At 54.8% G+C, this 23413-nt stretch overlaps 6 protein-coding genes across 6 annotated transcripts; 5 read left to right on the top strand and 1 right to left on the bottom strand.

The window, feature by feature from the left end:
- Nucleotides 1-2219: 2219 nt before the first annotated feature.
- On the top strand, nt 2220-2729 carry C8Q71DRAFT_682287 (uncharacterized protein; the record flags this gene model as incomplete). Its single annotated transcript, XM_047919763.1, has 1 exon — nt 2220-2729. A coding segment is annotated over one exon (510 nt), but the record flags the coding sequence as incomplete, so codon positions are not given.
- A 6160-nt stretch (nt 2730-8889) lies between these two features.
- Nucleotides 8890-10065, top strand: C8Q71DRAFT_701790 (ribonuclease H-like protein; the record flags this gene model as incomplete). The annotated part of the gene is made up of 1 exon (XM_047920208.1): nt 8890-10065. A coding segment is annotated over one exon (1176 nt), but the record flags the coding sequence as incomplete, so codon positions are not given.
- A 1081-nt stretch (nt 10066-11146) lies between these two features.
- On the top strand, nt 11147-12407 carry C8Q71DRAFT_855001 (uncharacterized protein; the record flags this gene model as incomplete). Its single annotated transcript, XM_047927132.1, has 5 exons — nt 11147-11446; nt 11505-11549; nt 11597-11807; nt 11860-12071; nt 12123-12407. The coding sequence occupies 5 exons, from the start codon at nt 11147-11149 to the stop codon at nt 12405-12407; spliced, it is 1053 nt and encodes a 350-aa protein (XP_047782622.1).
- A 1075-nt stretch (nt 12408-13482) lies between these two features.
- Nucleotides 13483-15239, top strand: C8Q71DRAFT_890987 (uncharacterized protein). The gene is made up of 4 exons (XM_047928656.1): nt 13483-14045; nt 14096-14140; nt 14208-14693; nt 14758-15239. The coding sequence occupies exons 1-4, from the start codon at nt 13746-13748 to the stop codon at nt 14995-14997; spliced, it is 1071 nt and encodes a 356-aa protein (XP_047782621.1). The 5' UTR covers nt 13483-13745; the 3' UTR covers nt 14998-15239.
- On the bottom strand, nt 15180-16910 carry C8Q71DRAFT_854999 (pyridoxal phosphate-dependent transferase; the record flags this gene model as incomplete). Its single annotated transcript, XM_047927131.1, has 9 exons — nt 15180-15254; nt 15316-15474; nt 15536-15687; nt 15738-15782; nt 15835-15926; nt 15978-16036; nt 16089-16450; nt 16500-16745; nt 16811-16910. The coding sequence occupies 9 exons, from the start codon at nt 16908-16910 to the stop codon at nt 15180-15182; spliced, it is 1290 nt and encodes a 429-aa protein (XP_047782620.1).
- Nucleotides 16911-18370: 1460 nt separating this feature from the next.
- Nucleotides 18371-21932, top strand: C8Q71DRAFT_702214 (uncharacterized protein; the record flags this gene model as incomplete). Its single annotated transcript, XM_047920236.1, has 10 exons — nt 18371-18478; nt 18528-18943; nt 19154-19367; nt 19424-19558; nt 19628-19899; nt 19957-20251; nt 20628-20724; nt 20780-21066; nt 21091-21326; nt 21377-21932. 10 exons carry the CDS (start codon nt 18371-18373, stop codon nt 21930-21932), a joined length of 2616 nt encoding a protein of 871 aa, XP_047782619.1.
- Nucleotides 21933-23413: the final 1481 nt, after the last annotated feature.

Genomic DNA, 23413 nt, shown 5'->3' with positions numbered 1-23413 from the left:
GGGCACTACCAGCACATCTGCTAGAGGACGACCCTCTCATCCAGAATATCATCGCAGAGGGCGAGAAAGCATGGAAAGCGGCGCAGAGATCCGCGGGCCCAGAGAGAACAGAGAAGGACAACCCCCAAACTCACTTCAAGCACCTAAAAGACGCCATAAAGCGCCTGGCGAGAGAACGTCAACGAACAAAGGTCCCTAAGCTGGAGGCAGCAATGAACAACCTGAAGAAAGAGATCTCTAAGACCAGCGCCGCACGCGACTTTCAAACGGATGAACGTAAGCAACGAGAGGTAGATGTCATGAGGGACCGACTCCTCAGCCTTGAGAAAAAGCGACACGGTGGCATACAAGCAGCCACCTCAGTCCGATATATCCTGAATGCCGAATCCCCAGGAGCATACTGGTCAGCAGTTAACAAAGAACGAAGACCCAGAGACCTCTTCTTCGCCCTAAAAACCCCCGGCTCCAACCCAGCCACCTTCGAGTCGCGGTCCGACAAAATGGCGGAACTAGCAAGGAACTACCACGAGACACTACAAGAAGACGAGATCGAACAACCAAATGACCAGGAAGCAATGAGGAAACGCGAGGCAGCACTGACCGAGTCCCTCACATCGATACAAGCAACCCTACCCCAGGAAGGCTCCGAGGAAATCCTCATGGGGATATCAAGGACGGAAATCCTCGAAGCCCTGAAGAAACCAGGACCAGGAAAGGCCGCTGGCCTAGACGGGCTACCCTATGAAACATGGCTGAAACTACATAAGAAATGGGAACAGAGCTCACCGAGATCCACGCACCGTTTCGACTGTCTCGACCTGCTCAGCATCCTGTATAGAGACATCGACCAACACGGCATCTGCCCTGGTACCGGATTCACCGACGGCTGGATGTGCCCGATCTATAAAAAGAAGGATCGAAGAGACATCGCCAACTACAGGCCGATCACCCTGCTAAACGCAGACTATAAGGTCTATACGAGAATCCTGGCAACTCGCCTAGCCCGCTGGGCAACCACAATCATACACCCCGACCAAGCGGGCTTCATACCAGGACGCCAGATCAGCGACCAAACCCAGCTATGCAAGACAATCATCGACTACGCCGAAGCTGAAGAAGAAAACGGAGCAATCATCGCGTTAGACCAAGAAAAAGCATACGACAAAATCCGCCACGACTACCTGTGGCGTGTCCTAGAACACTTCGGCCTACCATCAAAGTTCATAGATAGAATAAAAAGCCTCTATGAGCAAGCCTCAACATTGGTCATGATAAACGGCGAACCGAGCTCACCCTTCCCCATCACCCGAGGAGTGCGCCAGGGCGACCCCCTCTCCTGCCTACTGTTCGACCTAGCAATCGAGCCGCTCGCGGCCGCACTACGCCAATCACAAATCCACGGCTTCAGCATCCCCGGAATGGCCGAACGCCTCATAGCAACCCTGTTCGCTGACGACACCTCCACTTTCTTGGCCGAGACAGACTCTTGGCAAGGCCTCTGGACCATCCTAAAGCAATGGTGCCTGGCGTCAGGTGCACGCTTCAACGACGACAAGACAGAAGTCATACCAGTAGGGAGTGAAGACTACCGGAAGAAAGTGATCGAAACGCGACAAATAAACCCAATGAGGGCGGACGACCTAATCCCACAAAACGTTCACATAGCCCAGGACGGGGAGCCTGTTAGGATCCTCGGCGCATGGATAGGGAATAAGCTAGACGAGATAGCAATCTGGACCCCGACCCTACAGAAAATAGACCAGTTCCTAACCCGCTGGGGCAAATGCCACCCATCCCTAATGGGGAAGAAACACATCGTTCAGATGGGTCCTGGGGGAATGACACAGTACCTTACCACTGTTCAGGGGATGCCAAAGGAGATCGAGGACGCCGTCGTGAAGCGCATCAGATCCTTCATCTGGGACGGCAACCGCCCCCGAGTCGCCATGAACGTTCTATCCAAGCCAACCGGAGAAGGGGGGATTGGACTCCTAGGCATACATGCAAGAAACGAGGCCATAGACCTAATCTGGATAAAGAGATACCTCAACCTGAGCAACAACCGCCCCAGATGGGCGTACGTGGTTGACATCCTGATAAGTCGAAACGCATCAGCAGACGCGGGCGCAATCAAAGAGAAAGCCCAAATCAACACCTTTCTACAATCATGGAGGCCAGCAACGCACGGCAGATCAAGCCTGCCCCAGTACCTGCGCCGGATACTAAACACCGCGAAGAAATACAACGTCAGCTTTGCGGCCATTAAACTCGACAGGAGAGTGAAGTTGGCCCTACCAATATGGTACCACCTTGGGGCCACGAAACACCTACGCCGACTAAATAACAACCCGTCAGGGGCCTGCCTACGAGACACACACGGAGTCACCTACGTGGCAGACCTGCTCAAACTAACCAGGAGGCCATGCCTCCTAGCAGCACTGACAATGTCGAACGATTTCGTCCCACGAGACTGCACCTGCCAAGCCTGCGAAGACGACAGGGCCGCAGGATGCCGAGCCCCGACACGATGCTGCAAAGCGGCCGTAACCCTCCTAGACCAAGTGCGCCCCAAGTGGAACCCCGAACTGGACCGAACACCGGACGGCCTAACCCTCACGAAGAGACGTATGTCGGCCAACAAGAGAGCGCGACAGGAGAAAGGCCCCACCACCTTCAACCCATCAATCACGGAACGAGGAGAGGTCGACGAAGCTTTCAGAGTCTTCGTAGATCCAAGAACACACGAGCAACCCCCAGCCATAAGACCCCGTAACGGGAGAATAATACAGAACGATGTTGAACTAGGAAGGCGCCTACCGGGCTGCCGGGTTCAATCACAGGCCGGACCGGTTCTATGGGAAGCTCCGGGTCCGTGATTTCATCTATGATGTCATCTGTGTGTTATCACATGGCTACGCCACTTACCTTGTATGTCGTGGGAACGTACTATACAGTAGCTTAGATAAGCGGTCTCCTCATGTATATAAGGACCCCAGTAGCGTAGCTCAATCCCCAGTACCTTCAGTCGAAGTACTTGCGTGTGCATCAAGCATCAGCAACCTTTCAGGTAAGTTGTGAGGGCGCACCACTGCGTGGAGCTGCCTGCTCAACAGGTTATGAGCCCTGGTCACTGCCTGAGTACTGCGCCTCACTGGCTGCGTCTCAGTGTGCGCACCAGCTTACCTGTGGCTTCGCCTTAGTGGCTTGAAGCCAGGGGGGACTATGCGCGTACATCGCTGCAGGTCTTAGCGCAACTCTGTTGCTGCTATCCCCAGCACATGCACCATAGCGGTGGTTGCGCCTCTAAGGCTGCACTCGTCATTGAGTAGAGGGCTGACGACATTGTTGTCAGTATTCCCCATTTACAGAGTTTATCACTTCAAACCCTCTACCAATGGCCTCCAACACCCTCTTCACCGCTGTCCCCATCCTCGATGGCTCCAACTACCGCGCCTGGGCTGAATCCATGTCAGCCTTCCTCATGGCGCAGGAGGTCTGGATCATTGTCAATTCGACCTGGCCCCAGCCTACTCTGGACACAGAGAATCCCTCAGTCTACTACGAGTGGCTGCAGCGCGATCAGAAGGCACAGGGGTCGATCCGCCTTCGCCTGACGTCGTCCGTCAAGGCGGCCGTCAAGAACAAGACGACCAGCAAGGCCCTCTGGGACGAGCTGAAGGCGCTCTATGACAAGCAGACCCCCGCCGGTGTTTACAAGGAGTTTAGGACAGCGATCAATGCTCGGATCCCTCCGAACGAGCACCCGAACCCGACGTTCGCTAACATCGCAGCTGCGTTTGACAAGCTTGCGGGCGAAGGGATCGACATCCCCGCTCCACTGCGGGCGATGATAGCGCTAAATGCGCTGCCCTCCCGGTACGACACCGTCGTCACCACGATCCTCCAAGCCAAAGAGCTTACAGAGATGAAGATCGACTACGTCCGGGAGTCTGTCGTCATTGCCTACGAGCAAGGCGGCAAGCAGGCGTCATCTTCGCAGAGCGCGAAGAAGATCTCCGCCGTTAAGCGTAAGCACGGCGAACCAAACTTCAACCAGCAGCAGCAGCGCCAGGATGGCAGCAGCAGCAGCGGTGCGAAGGAAGGTCAAGGCAAGGGCAAAGGCAAGCAGCGCGGTAAACGCAGCGGCAAGCAAGTTAAGTCCCGCGCCAACCAGGGAGATCATATGGACCATGCGCATCTCGCCTCGCAGGCTTCGATAGCGGGTCCTACCACCTCCAAAGTCGTCGAGATAGCGCCTTCGGGCAGCAAGTCTCACACCGTCACCACCCGTCCCGCCAAAACCGGCCACAGCAAGAATGCTCACCGGTGGCTCAAGAGTGCCCTCGAGCTCGCCAAAGACATTGACGTCTCTGGCACCTCACAGCGTCTCACAACGTTGTCTGAGGTCGTTGACAATTCCGCTCGGATTGAGGAGTACCTCTCCGACTCGGAGTCAGAATCTCGGGCGTCCAAACGCTCTCGTCATGGTTCTGAAGTAGGCCATGCGATCGACGCGATCATGGACGGGACGTACAACTCGTACGACGAAGACGAAGGTCCTACGACTCAGGATCCACTTGATTGGGGATCAGACGGTCAGTACGACATCGACGACGAACTGGCTAACGCCGCCGGCTTAGGAGAGGACTTTGATGCTGGGTCAGTCCCTTCAGCTTCTATTCCCAAGCGACCTACTAACCCTGCGCTTCATACAGCCGCATGTAGTAGTAGACGCACTAGGTCTACTTTAAAGAGACGTAGTATTCGCAGTCGTAGTCGCAGTGTAACGAATGAATATATCAGTAGTTCGTTGCACAAATCAGTTGGTTGTCGGCATTCGCGCGATTTCGCTGCGTGCACCAAATGTAAGGGAAAAGCTAAGGCTTGGCATGAACCAGAGCCGGTTGAGTCGTCAGACTCCTGGATGTTGGACTCTGGAGCATCATTACATTTTTCCAACAATTTAGATGATTTTGCTGAGATTGAGGACCTCAGTGAGCCAATCGTCTTGTCGACCGCAAACGGCTCTGCCGTATGCACAAAGCGTGGGACAGTCTTCTTGAACTTTGAGAATGACGATGGTAGTCATACGACAACCAGATTATTTCCCGTTTATTACTTCCAAGGTCTTCATCAACGTCTCCTATCCATGGGAACGTTCCTCCGTGAAGGAATGACAGTGCGCGGTGGTGCGCAGCACGTCGACCTCTATGAACAAGGAGCGCGTGAACCACTATATGTGTTCACGCCGCGGCACCCTAGTTCAACGATATTCGAAATACAGTCCTTGCCTTCACAGGACGCAATGAGTATCCATCAGACAGTTTATTCTGTCGATTACCACACTATGCATCGCCGCCTAGGACATCCTTCTAAGGACGTACTACGGCAAGCACAGAAACACACCGAGGGTTTCCCACCTTCGATAGAGTTCCCTAGGGAGGATCCTATATGCCCAGGATGCGCGGAAGGGAAAATGCATAACAAAGCATTCCCGCCATCTACGTTGAGAGCGACAGAGCCCTTCGAGCTCATTCACTCTGATGTGAAGTCGTTTCCCATCGACTCCTACCATAAGTATAGGTACTACATCCTGTACTATGACGACTACACTTCCAATGCGTGGACAGTGAATCTGCGCAACAAGAGTGCTGCGATCACGGCCACGCGCCAATTCTTAGCCATGGCCAAAAACCAGTACGGCAAGAAGGTTAAGAAGTGGATGTCAGATGCTGGGGGAGAATACAAGTCCGAAGCGTTCGACAAAATGCTGAAAGACGAGGGTATCCAGATCCTGCAAAGTTCGCCGCACACTCCTCAGGAGAATGGCAGAGCGGAGCGATTCAACAGGACGATAATGGACAAAGCTGAGGCCATGCGCCATGAAGCGTGTCTACCTGAATCCTGGTGGGAATTTGCGGTTGAGCACGCTGTTCATCTCTACAACAGGACACCTGTCCGACGTCTCAAATGGCGTACCCCCTATGAGATGTTGAATGGCGAGGCTCCCAGCATCAAGCACCTAAGAATATTTGGGTGCGGCGCATATGTATTCATACCGAAAGACGTGCGTCAGAATACACTATCTCGGAAATCTGAGTTAATGGTGTACCTCGGAGTTGCCCCTGGAGGGCATGGGGCGCGATTCATGCGCAGCCCTAATAATGTGCTCTACACTTCATCGAACGCTCTGTTTGATGAACTCATGTTCCCAAAATGCCCGGACATGAAACGGCGAGGCAACACTAGGTTGCAATCTGCACCTAGACCTGACCAAGCGGGTCGCCAACCCACTTCTCAGGAGAATTATGATGACGATGACAACGATCATCCCTCTCATCACCTTCCAAAGGGAGCGGACAATGAGCGTGACGATGCTCAGGAGCAGCCTAGGGCGCCCAGTCCAGTTCCGCCGCCTCAACCTCCGGAAGAGCCAGCGCGCGATGATGCGCCGCGGCGCTCAGGGAGAGAGCGGAAGCCAGTAACCCGCCCAGGGAATGTCTATGGGGAGAAACGGACTCCCGTAGAAATATACAAAGAGATCGAAAAGAAGGGGCAATGGAAAAAGATTGTCGGAGAAGAGCCGGGTAGCTCCCGCTCTCAACCACAGTCAAGGCAGCAATCGGTTCCCGGACCTAGTTCTGCGCCTGATCCACAGCCAGACCAACCTTCTGGATCCTCCACGGGCTCTGACGACGACGAAGTCGAGGAGTTACTCATGGCACAACTATGCCGGGAAGGGGGAGTAGGATTGGTTAACATGCTGCTTGCAAAAGCGCTACCACTAGTTGACCAAGATTCTCCGAAGTCCAGCGTACGCGAATGGACATTCCGTGATATCTCGAAGCTACCTAAAGAGGAGCAAGAGAAGTGGAAAGCTGCGTGTCGCGAAGAGTTAGAGGCTCTGCGCAAGCGTGGTGTTTATGAGTTGGTTGACCGTCCTAAGGGACGTAGGGTTACCAAAAACCGCTGGGTCTTCGACGTCAAAACTGACGGTCGAAAGAAGGCTAGACTAGTCGCAAAAGGCTACTCCCAGATTGAAGGCCTCGATTACGATCAGGTTTTCTCTCCAGTTGTTCGCTTTGAGACCGTGCGCCTTATACTCGCGCTAGCTGCACTCGAGGGCATGCACATCTCCGGACTCGATGTCCGTAATGCGTACCTCTATGGTAAACTCGACGAGGAGATTTACATGGAGCAGCCTGAAGGCTTTAAAGTCAAAGGCCAAGAGCACAGAGTCCTCCGGCTATTGCGTGCTCTCTATGGACTCAAACAGGCAGGGTTAGCGTGGTGGCGCACCCTAAATGAGTCTCTCAAGGAACTCGGCTTTATACGCCTTGTATCCGACGCCGGAATTTTCATCTATAAGACGAAAGACGGACATTTCGTCCTAGTCATAGTCTATGTGGATGATGCCCTATTTTGTGGCAAAGACAAGGCCCTTGTAGCCAAACTCAAGAACCGCTTCATGAAGAAGTGGGAGTGTCGCGACCTAGGTGATGTCAAGGAGTTCTTGCGTATGCGCATTACTCGGAAAGGCGACAAGATTCATCTCGACCAAACTGCCTACCTTGAGACTGTGCTGCAGCGCTGTGGCATGCAGAACGCAAAATCTGCGCCTACTCCACTCCCTTCGGGTTACAAACCTGAGCCGCACACTGGCCCGGTTGATCCTGCGCTTCGAAGCCGGTATCAGACCGTCATCGGCTCCTTGCTATATATCATGCTCGGAACTCGACCTGACATCTGCTTTGCCGTGACTAAACTCGCACAACAAGCTGTGAATCCGTCACAGGACCACTTGGATAAAGCGCTATATATCTGCCGCTACCTCGTGGGTACCAAGTCCTATGCGCTTGTATACAGCGGCAAATCTGGACAAGGTGTCTCGGCATGCACAGACTCTGACTGGGCCAATGACCCAGAGATGAGACGGTCTCAGAGTGGCTACTTTATGAAGTTGGCGAACGGAGTGTTCAGTTGGCTGTCTCGACGGCAAAAGACGGTTGCACTGTCTTCAACTGAGGCTGAATACATGTCGCTCAGCGACTGTAGCCGCCAAGTCGTCTGGGTTAAGATGCTCCTCAAGGAGATCGGTTACCTACTTGGCGCACTCCCTATCTGCTCGGATAACCAAGGAGCGATATTCATCGGCTCCAACCCTGTAACTGAGAGGCGGTCGAAGCACATCGACATACGCTACCATTACATCAGGGAACTGATTGAGGAGAAGCAAGTCGAGCTTTTCTACATCAGTACCGATGAAAATCCAGCAGACCTGTTCACCAAGAACTTAGGCCGTGTCAAATTCCTTAAGTTTAGAGGAATGCTCGGACTCAGATTCTATGAATCGTCCTAGAGCACCATTGGCAGCGTTATGCGCCTAGTACGCTTATGTGAGTCTACGACGCACTAAGCGAGGGGGAGTGTTGAACTAGGAAGGCGCCTACCGGGCTGCCGGGTTCAATCACAGGCCGGACCGGTTCTATGGGAAGCTCCGGGTCCGTGATTTCATCTATGATGTCATCTGTGTGTTATCACATGGCTACGCCACTTACCTTGTATGTCGTGGGAACGTACTATACAGTAGCTTAGATAAGCGGTCTCCTCATGTATATAAGGACCCCAGTAGCATAGCTCAATCCCCAGTACCTTCAGTCGAAGTACTTGCATGTGCATCAAGCATCAGCAACCTTTCAGGTAAGTTGTGAGGGCGCACCACTGCGTGGAGCTGCCTGCTCAACAAATGAAGCAACAACCGTGTGCGTGATAGGGCGCCCGAAGAGCCTCAGACCCCCACCAGAGAACCCATACACCCACACACCCACTGGCCTCGCCCTATTCGCCGGGGATGTACCGCGGGCACTATGGGTCAAGCCAACCGCCGGGCCACACGACGACCACCACACCAACGGCGAGATCGTCGCGGCCCTAAAAGCGGTCCTGGACACACCCAAGGACGCCCCCTTACACATCCTCTGCTCGCCACAACTGATCAAGGCCCTCACAACTGACCTCCCAAGATGGGAAGACAAGGGATGGATAGAAGTCGCAAACGCGACGTACACCAGAGCATTAGTAAACCAACTCCGACAGAGATGTGCCCCCACAACCCTCAAGGAACCCTCAACGAACGAAGAACATAACCTGAGGACCCTAGCGCTCCAGAAATCCGCCGAGCAACATACCAACAGCACCCCAACAGAAGTCCCCCCTGCCATCGAACAAGCCTTCAACCTCTCCGGTGCAAAGCTATCGGCCCTATCACAAGCGACCGCGTATAGAGGAATCCGCGCGACCAGCACGGTCGCAACGCGCGCGAGCTCATGTAAGAATGAACAGCGAACACTGAACCGCCTCGCGGACCTCGGGCTTAAGAGCGCCCTTAGAGACACCGTGTGGAGAAGCATACGGAACAAAGAGATACACCGCAAGATAGTAGATTTCCTCTGGAAGGACATACACAACGTACACCATGTAGGAACGTACTGGACAAACATCCCGGGCCTAGAGGAGCGGGCAATATGCGAAACCTGCGGCACGACAGAAGACATGGAGCACATCCTCACACGATGCCGAGCGCCCGGGCAGAAGAGGATATGGAGACTCACCAAAGCTCTATGGACCAGGAAAGGGCAGCCATGGAGGGCCCCGACCGAGACAGACATCCTGACAGCCAGTGTCGGACTGTACCCGCGTCAGGACAACTCAAAAACAAAGAACTACCTCGCACGCCTCTGGGCGATCCTAATCCCAGAAGCAGCCTTCCTGATCTGGAAACTGAGATGTGAGCGAGTTATCGGACACGCCGACGAGGCAGACTGGAAACATACGGACCAGGAAATATCGCGACACTGGCTCGCGACAGTAAACAGGAGACTCCAGATAGACCTGACAGCGACCAGCAAACGATTCGGGCACCTCGCCAAAGACAATAGACTCGTCTGGGCCACCTGGACCGGCACAATAGGAGACGAGCAAGGCCTATACGAAGACTGGACGCGAGTCCCACGGGTTTTAGTGGGTATTGACCCCGGGATTTGCGCCACCACAGACCCCGGATAAGTCCGAGCCCCACACTGGCCTGATCAGCCGTGCGCAAAAGCATTTTTCCCTGGAAGCATAGGTAGGATAACCCTGCCCGCTGGCTGGGCCGTCGGGGCTGACCAATTGTCAGTTGCCAAGGCCCGCGATAAGCCATCCAAAAAAAAAAAAAAAATATTCCTCATATACTACCCCGTCTGTGACCCGATGATATGCCTACGATCACTAAAGGGCCGATGATTGCGGTGGAGGCGGTTGCAGCCTGAGGCTGCCTTATACGCAGAGGATACTAGTTGTGGAAGATTGAAGGACAGCAGTATTGATCCGCCGGTGAGCAGATCTATGACAGTCGTACATGTCACTGACACTCTTGGACTTGCTAGGACACAGCCTCTGTACCTGACGAGTTGGCTTCTGTACCTCCGCGCACAGAGGCTGGACTCCGCCATTAAACCTATACACGGAGAACATACGCCCTGTCTGTTCTCGTATTCCATTCCACCTGAAACGTCCCTGGATGAACGTGTCAGACGAACAGTGGGGGAATGTGTACTTCGGGTGTCACCCTCGTACACGCTCGCCCTCAAGCGTCGACTTTGTGGCGCAGACCGTTATGGCCACTACTCGTCCGACGCGACATACTCTCATCGTTGCCTCGGTCATTGAGTGTTCCGTTCCGGATACCTCTTATTCGCTGCTGGTCATGGGCTTCGAACAGCAGCTCAACAGCGCTCGGGGTCTTCTCACGATAGTAAGTAGCAGACCCGCGCCATTCGAAGCAGCAGAAGGCGCTCCGCTCAGCGCGCTGGGCCTCTTCCTGGTGTCCCCTGCTTCCCTTCCCATGCCACCGTGCTCTGTTTGGTTATGAGCATTCCGAGAAACGAGCTGCGCGCGGATGAGCGGCCGGGGGAAAGCGACACCAAGTGCCCCACAAGGTTTGTGCCTATCACCACTCTGACCTGTGACGTCCACATCTGTCGTTGTCTTCGCAGCAGAACGCATACTTATAACGCGCCCAGCGGTAGTCCCGTGTTCAGCACGCTGGAAACGCCTTCGTCTACGTCCAGAGCCCGAGCACCGCTGCGCCTGGCGGACCCCAGCCATGTCGGACTTCGGCATCGATGCAGCGCAGCTCGTCGCGCTCTTCATGGAGAGCTCGGCGTGGGGCATGCAGTTCGTGACTATGGTCATCTGTGTCTACACGCTTGTGAGCACGTCGCGGACTACGAGACGGCCGCTCAACATCCCCCTCCTCGCATACGCGATCGTGCTATTTGGGTTTGGGACGCTGGACATTGCGTTCGCGCTTCATCGCAATCTTCAAGCCTTTGTGTCCTACAAGGGAGTGGGTGGCCCGGATGCTGTTTTCAATCAGATCTCGGACTACGTCACCGTCTTGCGGGTGGGTTTCATTCCTGTGCCCGGAAATTGGTCGCTTTAATATATTATTGGACCACTAGAGCGTTTGGAACTTCTTGGCCGTCCTCGTCGCGGACTCTGCTCTGGTAAGCCATCTACGGACATCCGGTTCTGTAAAACTCATCGTGGACAGATCCATCGTTGCTGGGTCATCTATGGGCGGAAGTGGATATTCGTCATTCCTTCAATTATCATCTGGCTTGGCGGCTTTGCGTGCGCCTGCGCAGAGACATATTACACGTCGACACTTGGGAAGTCCACCAACTTGGCTGGGGCAACGAAGATCGAGCCCTTCCTCAACGCGTTCATCGTATGCGGTGTCACGCTGAACATCGTAACAACCAGTGAGTGCCGCGGAACGTCGATTGACACCATCGAATTCATCGTGGCTGGTAGCGTTGATCCTCTACCGCATAAACGCGATTCACCGCGCCTCTGCTCGCTACTTCTCGAAGAACTCGGGGGGCACGACTGTGAGCACCCGGCTGCAGTGGTCCGAGCTGAACAGGATCCTCGTCGAGTCCGCACTCGTCTACACTCTGTCGGGCATCGTCCTCCTCATCGTGAACTTCGCCGGCAGCAACGCCGTATACCCCACTTCCGACATCGTACGTCGACCTCGAATCACACTGTTCATCCACTGACACCGATCTCCGCAGAACTTACAAATCGCTGGCATCCAGTTCGACTTGATCCTCATCCGAGTAGGCCGGGGCATCTCCACGGAGCACGTCGAGGCACAGACGAGCATGCAGACGATGCATTTCAACCTCCGCGCGCTCGATCGCTCCAAGCAGCGTCCGGGCATGCAGATCTCTGTAACACAGGACACGAGCCTGTCCACGGAGCTCCGCTCGTTCTCCGACATCGAGAGCAAGAAGGGCAGCCCGCACGAGTTCGTGCAGACCGTCAGGGTCGCGGGCATCGATGACGACTACGTTTGAGTTCCTTGCGGATTGATATACACACTCTTTTCTTGGACAGTGGGGTAGATGGGACACTCTTGATGCCAATTGTACTGTTGTATATGTCTACTTTGTCGGCACGATACCTGATACCTGAGACTTGGCTTGTTCGATGTACCATCGCGTTGTAATGCTAGTCTTTGTGCGCTGACGCATTTCCAGAACGATCGATTGGGTTGTACCGACCGACTATTCATTATCGAAATGTAGCCTGTCGACACAAATGTAGAGTCCATTGGACCTACGGTTCGTAGTAAGTACGGTTTGGAGGCAGCTGGATTACACATGGAGCTCGAAGCTGCCACACAGCGGTCGCCGGACAAAGCCGAGAGCACCGCGGCAGCCTCCAGCCTCTTCAAGTTCCTGCCCTGCAGCAGCTCTAACCTCCAGAGTCCCACATACATGCTCGTAATCATGTCTTTTTCGCAGTGTCACAGTGAGCTTGGCCCGACAATTGAAATGGCGTTGCAGGCTGACAACCAGCACTGGTCGCGAAGAGTCGGAAGACGTCAATTCGCATGATTCAAACTTGAAGCGCTCTTCTTCAAGTCTCGTAAAGACCATACTACTTCCACTGTTCATCATTCATGTCACTGTCTACGTCGAGTGGCTGTCAATACGACTGCCAGTGCTACGATTTGTGGCATTGGGACGTCTGCAAAACTTCACAAATCGCGCCATTCATGAATGCATGACAACCAGCCCGACACTGGAGTTCGTGGTCAAGGTATGCGTGGTAGTTGCGAACAAGTGGGCGTTTGAGGGCGAGACGTTCATGGTCGCACAGCAGACATGCGGTGGGAGTTCCTTCGGCCTGGTACCCAGCGATCCCCGACAGCACTCATCGAGGAGCTCCACCTACATACAGGGTCCTTGGTCAATTGCGGCGATGTATCTTGGCTTCTATCAGGTGCGCCAGTTTGTCAGCTAAGTTGGCGTATTCTTGAATGAACCTTCATTCATGAACTACTTTCGGAAATTCGAACGATGTCTCACCACTGGCACCGGCCTTTGCTGCTGGTATCAGGTATCACTTGGGTATCACTGCCCGTCGCCTGTCGACTGCGATACGGGTGCTAGGGACATCCAGAAAGTGAGCAGAATGGCAACGTCTAGGCAGGCATGAAGCGCGTTGCGCCGGACACTGACAGTCTTTCCCCGGAAGAAGTTCAGGGTGACGCTGGCATGCGTGCCTCATGCTCCTTCTGCCCTCACTTCGCAGTCACCTAACAGATGAGGTAAGGCCATATATACCTTCAATCATGGCGTCCCGAATCCCAGTGCACCGTCAGCCGTACCTCTCAGCGGTCGCCCACGATGCCCCCCTTCCCTATCAGCGAGGCCGAGCTGGTCGCTTTATTCATGGAGAGCGTCACTTGGGGCATCCAAATCGTCACGTTCACACAATGCGTATGGGCGCTGTTCGAGACAGCCAAGGGTGGTCCGCGGCGGGTCAATGTCACCCTCCTCACCTGGGCAATCGCACTGTTCGTCTGGGGAACGCTGGACATCTCGTTCAGCGTGTACCGCAACCTCACCGCGTTCATCTACTACACCGGTCCTGGTGGTTCCAACGAGATTTTCAACCAGATATCAGACTATGCGACCGTCCTGCGGGTGAGCCTTCCTTCGCCATGCGCCGAATGCTGTGCTAAAGAGATTTACAGAGCGTATGGAACTTCCTGGCAATCTTGACAGCGGACATGGCATTGGTACGCGGGTTTCACGCACACCACAGTTCTTACACTCATCGACCGACCTGTGCCCCTTCTGGACCAGATCCACCGGTGTTTCGTGATTTACAACCGGAACTGGCTGATCGTCGTATTTCCCTCGCTCATCTGGGCCGCCAGTCTGGCATCTGCAGCCGCGGAGATCTACTACAGCGCTACGTTTGACGCTTTGACGAACCTCGCGGGCGCGGCGAAGATTGAAGATTTCCTGAACGCGTTTATCGCGCTCGGCGTGTCTCTGAACATCATCACGACAGGCGAGTGTCCATCTGACTTTGTCAGCACGCGTTACTTACGGAGGCCAATAATAGCGATCATCCTCTATCGTGTTGGCCAACTCCAAAATGCATCTGCCAGGATGCTTGCTGCGAAGGCGGGGAAGCATGATCATATCCCCAGCAGTGACCGCATGAGATGGTCGCAGCTCAGCCAGATCCTGGTCGAGTCCGCGGTGATGTACACCCTCGCCGGTATCATTCTGCTCATCGTCAACTTCGCTGGGAGCAACGCGGTCTATCCCGTGTCCGACCTCGTGAGTCCCCCATTGGCAAACGTCGACACCTCACTCACCTCATAACTGACTCCGACTGCATCAGACCTTACAGCTTGCGGGCATCCAATACGACATGATCATCATCCGCGTCTGCCGTGGGGTTGCGGCGGAGCAAGTACACTCTACGGTACAATACCCTTTGCGGGATACGACCTACAGCATGCGTCCAGAGCTGCCTCCCATCGAAGGGCTCACCTCGGATATTGACACGAAGAGCGGGAGGGAGTCCGGGGTTGAAGCGAACGAGATGAACCTGCATGACTACGTTGCGACGCAGGTGTAGCGTCTGTCATGAATTTGACCGTTTGATGAATGCTTTCTGATCATGACTTGCACGGCTTGATGTGTAGTAGTGTACATAGAGCTCATATAATAGAAACTTCCTGTCCCATCCTGATAGGTGGGTGTTGAGGCTGCATATATCTAAGTTGAGATGGTCAACGTGGTTGGTATCCTGAGTTGACACTAAATCCCGAACTTGTCGGTGATCTCCTTGCATACAACCACCAAAGCCCTTCCCAGTCTCTCAAAATCCTCTATCTGCGTACAATTGTGAACATCGTACCATGAACGTGATACATGAGCTGGGAGGGACAAGTACCTCGTTGAACACATTCGCACTCGGCCTCGTCCACCACTTGTTGTTATGATAGAACTGTGTAGAGTAAGTATTGTGTTCGTTGATGAGCTTGTCCTGGAACGTATGCATGAGTTCCAGCGACATGTGTACCGTTGACGGTATGGGAAGTTCCACGTTGGCCTGTGCAGTCACATGAGCGACGACACCCACGTCACTTAGCAATACACCGGCTCATACGGACCATGTTGAGATTGTACCCTTCCTCGTCTTCGGCAGAGTACATCATGCTCGTTCCGAGGATTTCGGCCATACGTCTGCCTCCGGCGAGAGCGAGTTGATGACAGTATGCGTTGATCTTCTCTTCGCCTCCTAGGAATGCTCTAAATGACAGTGCTACCAACACAGGTGAGGCGATGTAGCGTTCAACGACGTCGCATACGTACCGGACTTGATAGTCAGCGGCGTGAGCATGTCCGAGGTCCCCGGCCCTATGCGAGACATCTAGTCAGCGATAGCATTGCGAAATACTATACAGCTCACACTTGAACGTCTCCACGAGGGTACTCCCAGAAGGCTTCATCAATTGGTAAAACAGACTTGTCGGCAGGGCAGTCTTGATTATGTGGTGGTTCCTAGATTGCATCCTATTGTCAAGACGTTCTCTAGCAACACGACCCACGCACCTCTTGGGTACATACAACACGGCGCAGGGACGTTTGGCGTACAACCACTTGCAGCAACTCTTGAGTGTTCATTTTAGCTTCATTGCCACGTTATTCGTACGGCTTGCTTACTGATATCCAGAAGTCCGGCGCTGCCTTCGTTACGTCGAGTCCTATCTCTTGTCCGATGGAGTGCGCAGCATCAACGAGGCTCCAAGCGCCTTCCTCCTTGCATATCTGGACCATCTCCTTCCAGGGCATGAGGACAGCCGGAGCACAAGGCACGCTGTCCATAATGACTACAATCTTCTTCGAGGCGTCGCCGTCACTCTGCGCTTGTTTAACTTTCAAAGACCTCAGATGATCCCGGAAGCGTGACGACATGGACGAATACGACTCCGGAAAGTGCAAAGGAAACTCCGAGACGGTCGGATGAGGTGGCATGTCGGAGATGTTGTGCGCAGCACCACTGATCGTGTCGAAGGAGCAGTTCGCTGCCACGCGCATTAGCATCTCAGCGAAGGTCCTACCCCCATGACCTACTGATCATTATGAAGTCTCCCTTGTTCCACGCGAAGTTCCTCAACACCGTGTTGACGCCATGCGAGACATTCGGCACGAAGACGCATTCATCCGGACTCGCGCCGATAAGCTTCGCCACGGATGCGCGGACCTCATCCAGCTTAGGCCAGTACTCGAACCACATGAAGCGGTCCGGGTTGGCCTCTACCTGCTCAGATAGTCTCTCGTACGCCCGGGCGACTGGGCGCGGGACGGATCCTAGAGCACCTGATTCATTGCACTGGTCAGTATGTGATATTCTGGGTTTAAGCCAAGGCGGTGGAGGTAGTTACCGTGGTTTAGGTTCGCGAATCCTGGGTCAAGCCCGAAGTAGGGGTGCATTGCCCGACCGAACTGGGGACACTGCTCTCCTTGGTAGTCCGACCCATCCATGGCGCGTGCGTTTCGACGGATAGGCGTACAGTAGATACAGTAGAGGAGGTGGAGGATGTCGAGATTGAGTCTGGTACATGTTAAGTAATAGGCCACTCTATGGTCCGCGCCTCGATCGGATCTGTCACATTCTGTTCCCCGGAGACCCAACGAGGCGATACGAGGCACATTAGAGGACTTCTGTGATACCTTGACTGGCCGAGTGACCCGGTGATGATCCAGGTGCTTCACAAACTGAGAAGCGCGGCGGTACGTATACAGGGCGGTGCCCTAAAATGCCTTTTGCGGACCGATGGCGGTTGTCTGAAGCTGCTCGTGAATGTCAGTAGTGCTTCTATTTTCTCATCCACGTACTTCGTGTTCTCAGTTCGTGCAAATTAACGTGCACGCATCTCAGTTAAATTACTTGCTGATGGGGAAGGTAGATGGTGAACATGACATGACGCGACGACCTCAATGGGCTCGTAAGTAGAAGGACAGACTCACATGCGATGTAAGCTCTTGCTGTACAGCAGCATACGTCCCTCATAATAAGGACACATCCCTCTGCGCGAAGGCACACTGGCAGGCCTACTGACGACATCTTGTGCGGATCCAAGCCTTGCGTCCTTTGTCCGACCATGCCGACTCGCCGAGGTGCGGCCTCTGACCAATGGAGTACTGGAGCTCGCCCTGGTCCGCCTGACAGTTAGTACGTCGCGGTATCTGCATAGCCTAGGGTTGGGTTTGACAAGTTCTGCAGTTGGTACTTAAGTACTAAGTAGTACTAGTATAGACTAGTATGATCAGTTAAGTAGCAGGATGATGATCGGGACCCGGAGTCGTGTTTGGCTGTGTTTGGTCCCTAAGACCGTGATTCCTCGATCGTGGGCTGTGGCACTCTGAGTCTATTCGCACCTTGAAGTCCGTGTATAACCACTACTACCACCACCACCACCACCACCAACCTGAATATCCAGTCTACTTGGCTTGATTACGCCCCGCATCTCTGGACCAGAACTCACAAGGTATGCTACCAAGTCGTCATTTTGCACTCGGGCTACCCAAATCTAACCCACATTGAAAGAGGCTCCCATCCGACTTCTAGCCGGTCATCAAGTACCGCGAGTATCTTCGGCAAATTCAAGACAGGACCGGAGTCTCCTACTGGGTTGGAGCAGGGCGAGTCTGCTCAGATTGTGAGTCTAACCATCTCAGGCGTAGTGCATGGCAGGAACTGAATGGGAATGACGCTCATGTGCCAGAATCAAGGATCAAGCTTAAACAGCGAGGCTTCGCGTGACGCAACTGGCTGGGCATGTGAACGTAAAAGCTCGTGGCGAGACTATTTGGACGCCCCGGCCGGTCTATTATTACGCGGAACTTACTTACATGCAAGGTACTTGTGCACTTTGCTCGTGCAACACTGTTTCCACACTGCTCCGTCTCGTACCCACATCGTCTTACTCTCTACCGCCATGATGCTCCCATCGCTATACTCCTCGTCGCGCATGCTCTGCTTGCCCGTCGAAATCGTCATCCCGATCCTCAGCTATCTTGACTACAAGGGCTTGCTAACCTGTAGAGCGGTGAGTGGTATGAGCATGCTACCCCTCAGCTATCCTGACGCTTTCGAAGGTCTGCAGGGCGTTCCATGACGTTGTGAAACGCTCCCTAGAACTTCAATACAAGATCGAACTGGCCGCCGACGGACTGGTAGACGGAGTAGGCGTGAATCTGACTACCGCGGAACGTCTCGCACTCCTCCTGGACCGGAGGAAGAGATGGCGGACGCTGGACTGGATGAGCCGCACTGCCGTGTCTGTCCCAGGGGCATGCCAGGCATACGAGCTCGTCGACGGAGTCTTTGCAAAGTCGATGATGAGCGGCGCCCCGCTGTATGGACCCGGCTCTCACCACCTCAATGCGACGTGGCTCCCTACACGCGCACACCCCCCACGGAGCTTAGTTCGGGAGGACATCGGAGTAGCGACGAGGGATTTTGCGATAGACCCCTCACAGGACCTCATAGCGTTCGTGGATGCGGATAACGGGTGAGTGTTTCAGTCATGCAACAAGGTTCCGGCACTTTGCCAGCCTTACTCGGCGGCGGCTCATGTGTCGCGCGCCCTCGGAGCTTGTGCACCGCATTCCAGAGCGGCCGGTGTCCGTGGCCGCCGACTCGCTCGGGCCTTATATGTAGCTGTCGCTGCCTGTTGCAGCCTTCGTGACGTGTCCATGATCCGCTGACACCTATCCTTCAGCGACAACTCTCAGACTCGGATTCAGATCTACCTCCGGACGATCAGTACGAATGCGCGACATCCGCACGCGGCGCTGCCGGAGCTCGTCGCGCCCATCCCGTTCGAACTGGGGAGTTCGTTCATCCAGATCGTCGACGATGTTGTCGGGATGTTCTTCTGGGTGCACGGGCCGGGGCTGATCATCTGGAACTGGCAGACGGCGGAGGTGGTTGTCGTACGTAGTATTCTCCTCCACGCTCGCACCGCATGGCCATCTCACGGTCCTCGCAGAAACGGACGAGTGACGGCATGCCCGCGAGCACCTGGGACTTCTCCTTCCTCTCGAGCCGCGCATACATGGTCACGGCGACATCCGGCGCGGGGTCCATCGAGCTCTACAGCTTCAGCGGACGACCGGGCACGGCAGTGCCGTCAGGGGACACGTCGTCGCACGTCGCGACGCTGCGACTGCCGCCGCTCGGGGTCGGGCACGAGCCGCACCACTTTGCGACGCACTCGGGCCCCTTTGTGCGGTACCAGACGCCGGGGCGTGCGTTCACGACCGCGCGCGAGAAGCGCGTACATCTCATGTCGCTGCACTACGGCGAGCGCGGGCCGCGGTTCCACATGTTCGTGCTGAACAAGTTCCTCATGTCGTTCCTCCCGCCGGAGGGGGAGGCGCGGCCGTGGGCTGCGCACAACTGGAAGGCGTGGGGCCCGGAGAACACGCGGTTCCTGGAGCATAACGTCAACTTTCAGTGGCTGAGGTGCGTGTGCGGCGTCTGGTTGTGATGGTGGCGGATGCTGATGCAGAGTGCTTGCAGATACGTACACGGGACCCGCGTCGTGCTGCCACCGTTCTTTACTACCTGGCCGGTGCTGGAGTCCACCGTTTGCGTGCTCGACTTCAATGTGCACCCGAAGAGGATCGAGCACACTGTCCTTCCGGAAGGGTCGTCGAACAGATACCAGCTCGTCACGGATCCCTCGCGCGTCCCGGCTGGTACTGTGTTCCAGGAAGACGTGATCACGTCCTTGCCTTACTCCGCGACGACACGGTCGGGCAAGTTCCAATATTCTGGGTTCATGATTGACGATGAGAGGATCATCGGGATGAAGGTATGTCGTGGTTTCAGTTGTCAATGCCTTTTTCCACGGTTGCTGATGGGCGTTGTTTGTTTAGTCGATGGCCTTCGCGGAGGGGGACATGAGCGACGTGGATGTGTACACATTTTAGGATGTTCGATAGGTATTCGTGTAAGTTATAACCAGCTGAACGGACGTAGCGACTCGGCATCAACTCATATAATCGCTGGTAATGTGACACTAGGCTTCACCATCATAAGTATTCATATGAGTCATGGTTTACGCACTGGGGAAATTCGGTCGCTTCGTTTGTTGCTTATTCTCGCCCGTAACTTCTCCACTCCTGAACTAGGGTTAGGATATTATGACGACGAAATCCTCTATTTAGGGTTACCCTCGTTATTCACAGCAAGTGGAGTACTCTGTTGCATCGCGTATGCCGCGTCCTCTTACCAGCCATCACACTCTGTTTGCTACCACCACCTTTCTATCGACGCCCAGCCATCGTCACCATACTACGCAAACCTATCTACAACCGGAATACGGCCGATATGTCCGGAGAAGCAACTAAGTCGCCAGAAGTCTTGCTGGCTATCCCGGACTGCGTCGCCGCCCACGTTCTTGGAGAGACAACCGCGGAACTGGGGCGCGGGGATCTCACGCTGGTCTTGACAACCAAGTCAGAGGTGTCTGCCCCAGCAGCGCCGTCGGCGACTGGAGCGAGTCAACACCCATTGCTGACGCTCGCCGTCGGGAGTGCGGCATTTCCTTTGTTCAAGACGACGACGTTCGGGACGATCAACGACGACGAGAGGGTCTATGTGTTCACGCCGGAGATTGGGGGTGAAGTGGGAGGGTGAGCTATCTAGCAGCACGTCGCGGGTCAGCTGAGTTCTACATTGGTGCGCAGCTACGTGAAGATCACCCTTCCGGAAGGCGTCACAGTGCAGGGATCTCCGTTTGAGAAGCTCCAAACACAGTTTGAGGAGATTCTGGTGCACCATGGACTACTTAAGGAGGGAATCGAGGCTGTGGCGGACGAGGTTGGGAAGAGCATGCGCGAGGGCTCTGCGAACGTCGCACAGACTGTCCGAAAGTCAACATCAGAGTGCGTCCCTCGACTTCTCGCCGTCCGTGCGCTCTGACATCCATGGCTAGTTATTCGGCGGAGAACCCACCGACCGACGCCCCCTTACCAGTTCCCGGCGTAGTGCACTCAGCGGCATCCACCAGCGCCTCTGGAACGGGCACGCTCACGTCCGCGGTCGGGAGCGTCACAGGGCTCGTGTCCTCCGCCGCAGGACAGGCTGGTGCATGGATCGCCGCGCACGTCGTACCGACCACCACGCCCGCAACGCAGACGCTATCCTCCGTGTCCAATGCTTGGGACACCACGTCCGATGGATACGTCGCGGGCACCACCGAGGTCAAGTCGGCCGTGGCAGACGCGGCGGGCGTGCGAGTAGAGAACGAGTTCGGGCAGGATACAAGGGCGGTGGCGGAGGATACAGGCACGAGCGTGCAGAACGTGAGCACTGTGGTCGGGGATGTGCTCGTGACGGCTAGCGGAACTGGCTTGGCGACGGCAGGACTTAAGGGTGCGGCAAGAACCCAGCTCAGGGAGCAAGAGGCGAAAGACCAGACGGAGGAAGAGGATGAGAAGGACAAGCATGACGAGGAGGAAGACGGTAAGCTGGAGGACATATCATTCTGAGATGGACCCGGGGGCTCAGCTGTTGTCAGACATCAAAGTGTATCAATAGTGCAGGACTCCATGTATCCGTAGTCTGATGTAACCGCAGCGCCTTGGGCTGCATGTTTCTTGCTACTCGTGACTATATTTGAGACGAGCTGATTTGCTGGCGACTCGTGTCACTGACAGTAACAGCAAAGATAGGTTTTATACTACATCCAGCAAGGTGAATGGTACAATCCACGCGAAACATACCCTCACTAACTCGAACCACATCCGAATAGACATCAGTGCCTGTCCTACTCCTGGGGTACATACGCTGGCGGTGCTTCGCCGCTCACACCCTGTTGCTCTGCTCTCAGTCGCTCGACCTCGAGCTTCAGCGCCTGGATCTTTGTCACGAACACTCAGCCTTCCCGGTTCTCCATGTTCGGGCTTTGCACAGATGCGGCACTCTGAAACGATTGGCGCCAACGCACGTCCGGTGAAGTACTGTACATACGAGCGTACTTGATCCTTGAAGAAACACATACATTGCGTCATACGCGGTGAGCACTCGTGAGGATCCGAGTCGGGAGATGCGACAGTACTAGTGTACTGCAACCTACTAAGTTACCCGCTGTATCACGCAATCCTCTCGAAAGCAGTCACATATTATTGAGACTTGCCTTCTTTGGTGGTATGCTTGCCGTTTCCGTCGCAAGCTCGTAGTCTTTCGGTATTCTTTAGTCATCTGCATTTCATTCATATACATCATCGACTTCAACATCGCGCACAGCTCCACCTCTGACCGCGCTGTGTGCATATATGATGGGACCCTGCGCCGCTTCGTGCATCCTCAAACCCCCTCGAAAGTCCCCTCCCACGGGACTGCCACGCAACTCGACATCCACCTCCGACAGCGGACTGGCAGTGAGAGAGCTGCTCGCGGCGAGCGACGAGGGGAGTTTGCCCCAATGAGATTGACAACGTCGGTACGTACAGTATCTACGTGACCGAGTCGTCTTACCCTCTGAAGCTGAACATCGCACAAGCGCTCGACTCGGAGGCCCCTCGAGCCTACTTCCCGCCCACAGTTACAACGCCAGGGCCTTGCCAGGGCCTCACGAATCGATTGCATACCTTCAACGGTCCATTGTGGGTTCATCCTGAATCGCTGCGATGTCCTCGGGCAATAATTCCTCGATCTCAAACACAACTGTGTGTCCGTGTCCGGTGTCTTCGAGTCAACAATCCTCCACGTACCCGCTCCCAAATGCGCGACCGAGCTTCATATTCCAGGATGCCACTAGACATCTCAAACGCCGGCAAACAGCATCACCCGCACGATACACCGGGCTGACGGATCACGTATCTGCTCGCTTCGCTGGTGATAAGGCACTCGCCGCCAGTGATTAGGACGGCGCCCCATGGGAGCCTTTGCCTGCGAGGTGGCTAGGGATAAAAACGAACAGGACAAGGTTCGGAAGCAAAGGGATCGTTTTCCGCTGCCCCAGGCAAAC

This window comes from Rhodofomes roseus (genome assembly GCF_022264815.1).
Source record: "Rhodofomes roseus strain CIRM-BRFM 1785 chromosome Unknown C8Q71scaffold_4, whole genome shotgun sequence".
Classification (NCBI taxonomy): domain Eukaryota; kingdom Fungi; phylum Basidiomycota; class Agaricomycetes; order Polyporales; family Fomitopsidaceae; genus Rhodofomes; species Rhodofomes roseus.
The sequence above is the reverse complement of the archived record's forward strand: the minus strand, read 5'-3'. Positions and strand labels throughout refer to the sequence as shown.

What these genes read in the sequence shown, in the direction of transcription:
- C8Q71DRAFT_890987 (XM_047928656.1), top strand. Translation starts at nt 13,746, where the DNA reads ATGCCCCCCTTCCCTATCAGCGAGGCCGAGCTGGTCGCTTTATTCATG. An exon ending in TGACAGCGGACATGGCATTG is followed by an intron (nt 14,141 to 14,207) that starts GTACGCGGGTTT and finishes CTTCTGGACCAG; the next exon opens with ATCCACCGGTGTTTCGTGAT. An exon ending in TCTATCCCGTGTCCGACCTC is followed by an intron (nt 14,694 to 14,757) that starts GTGAGTCCCCCA and finishes CGACTGCATCAG; the next exon opens with ACCTTACAGCTTGCGGGCAT.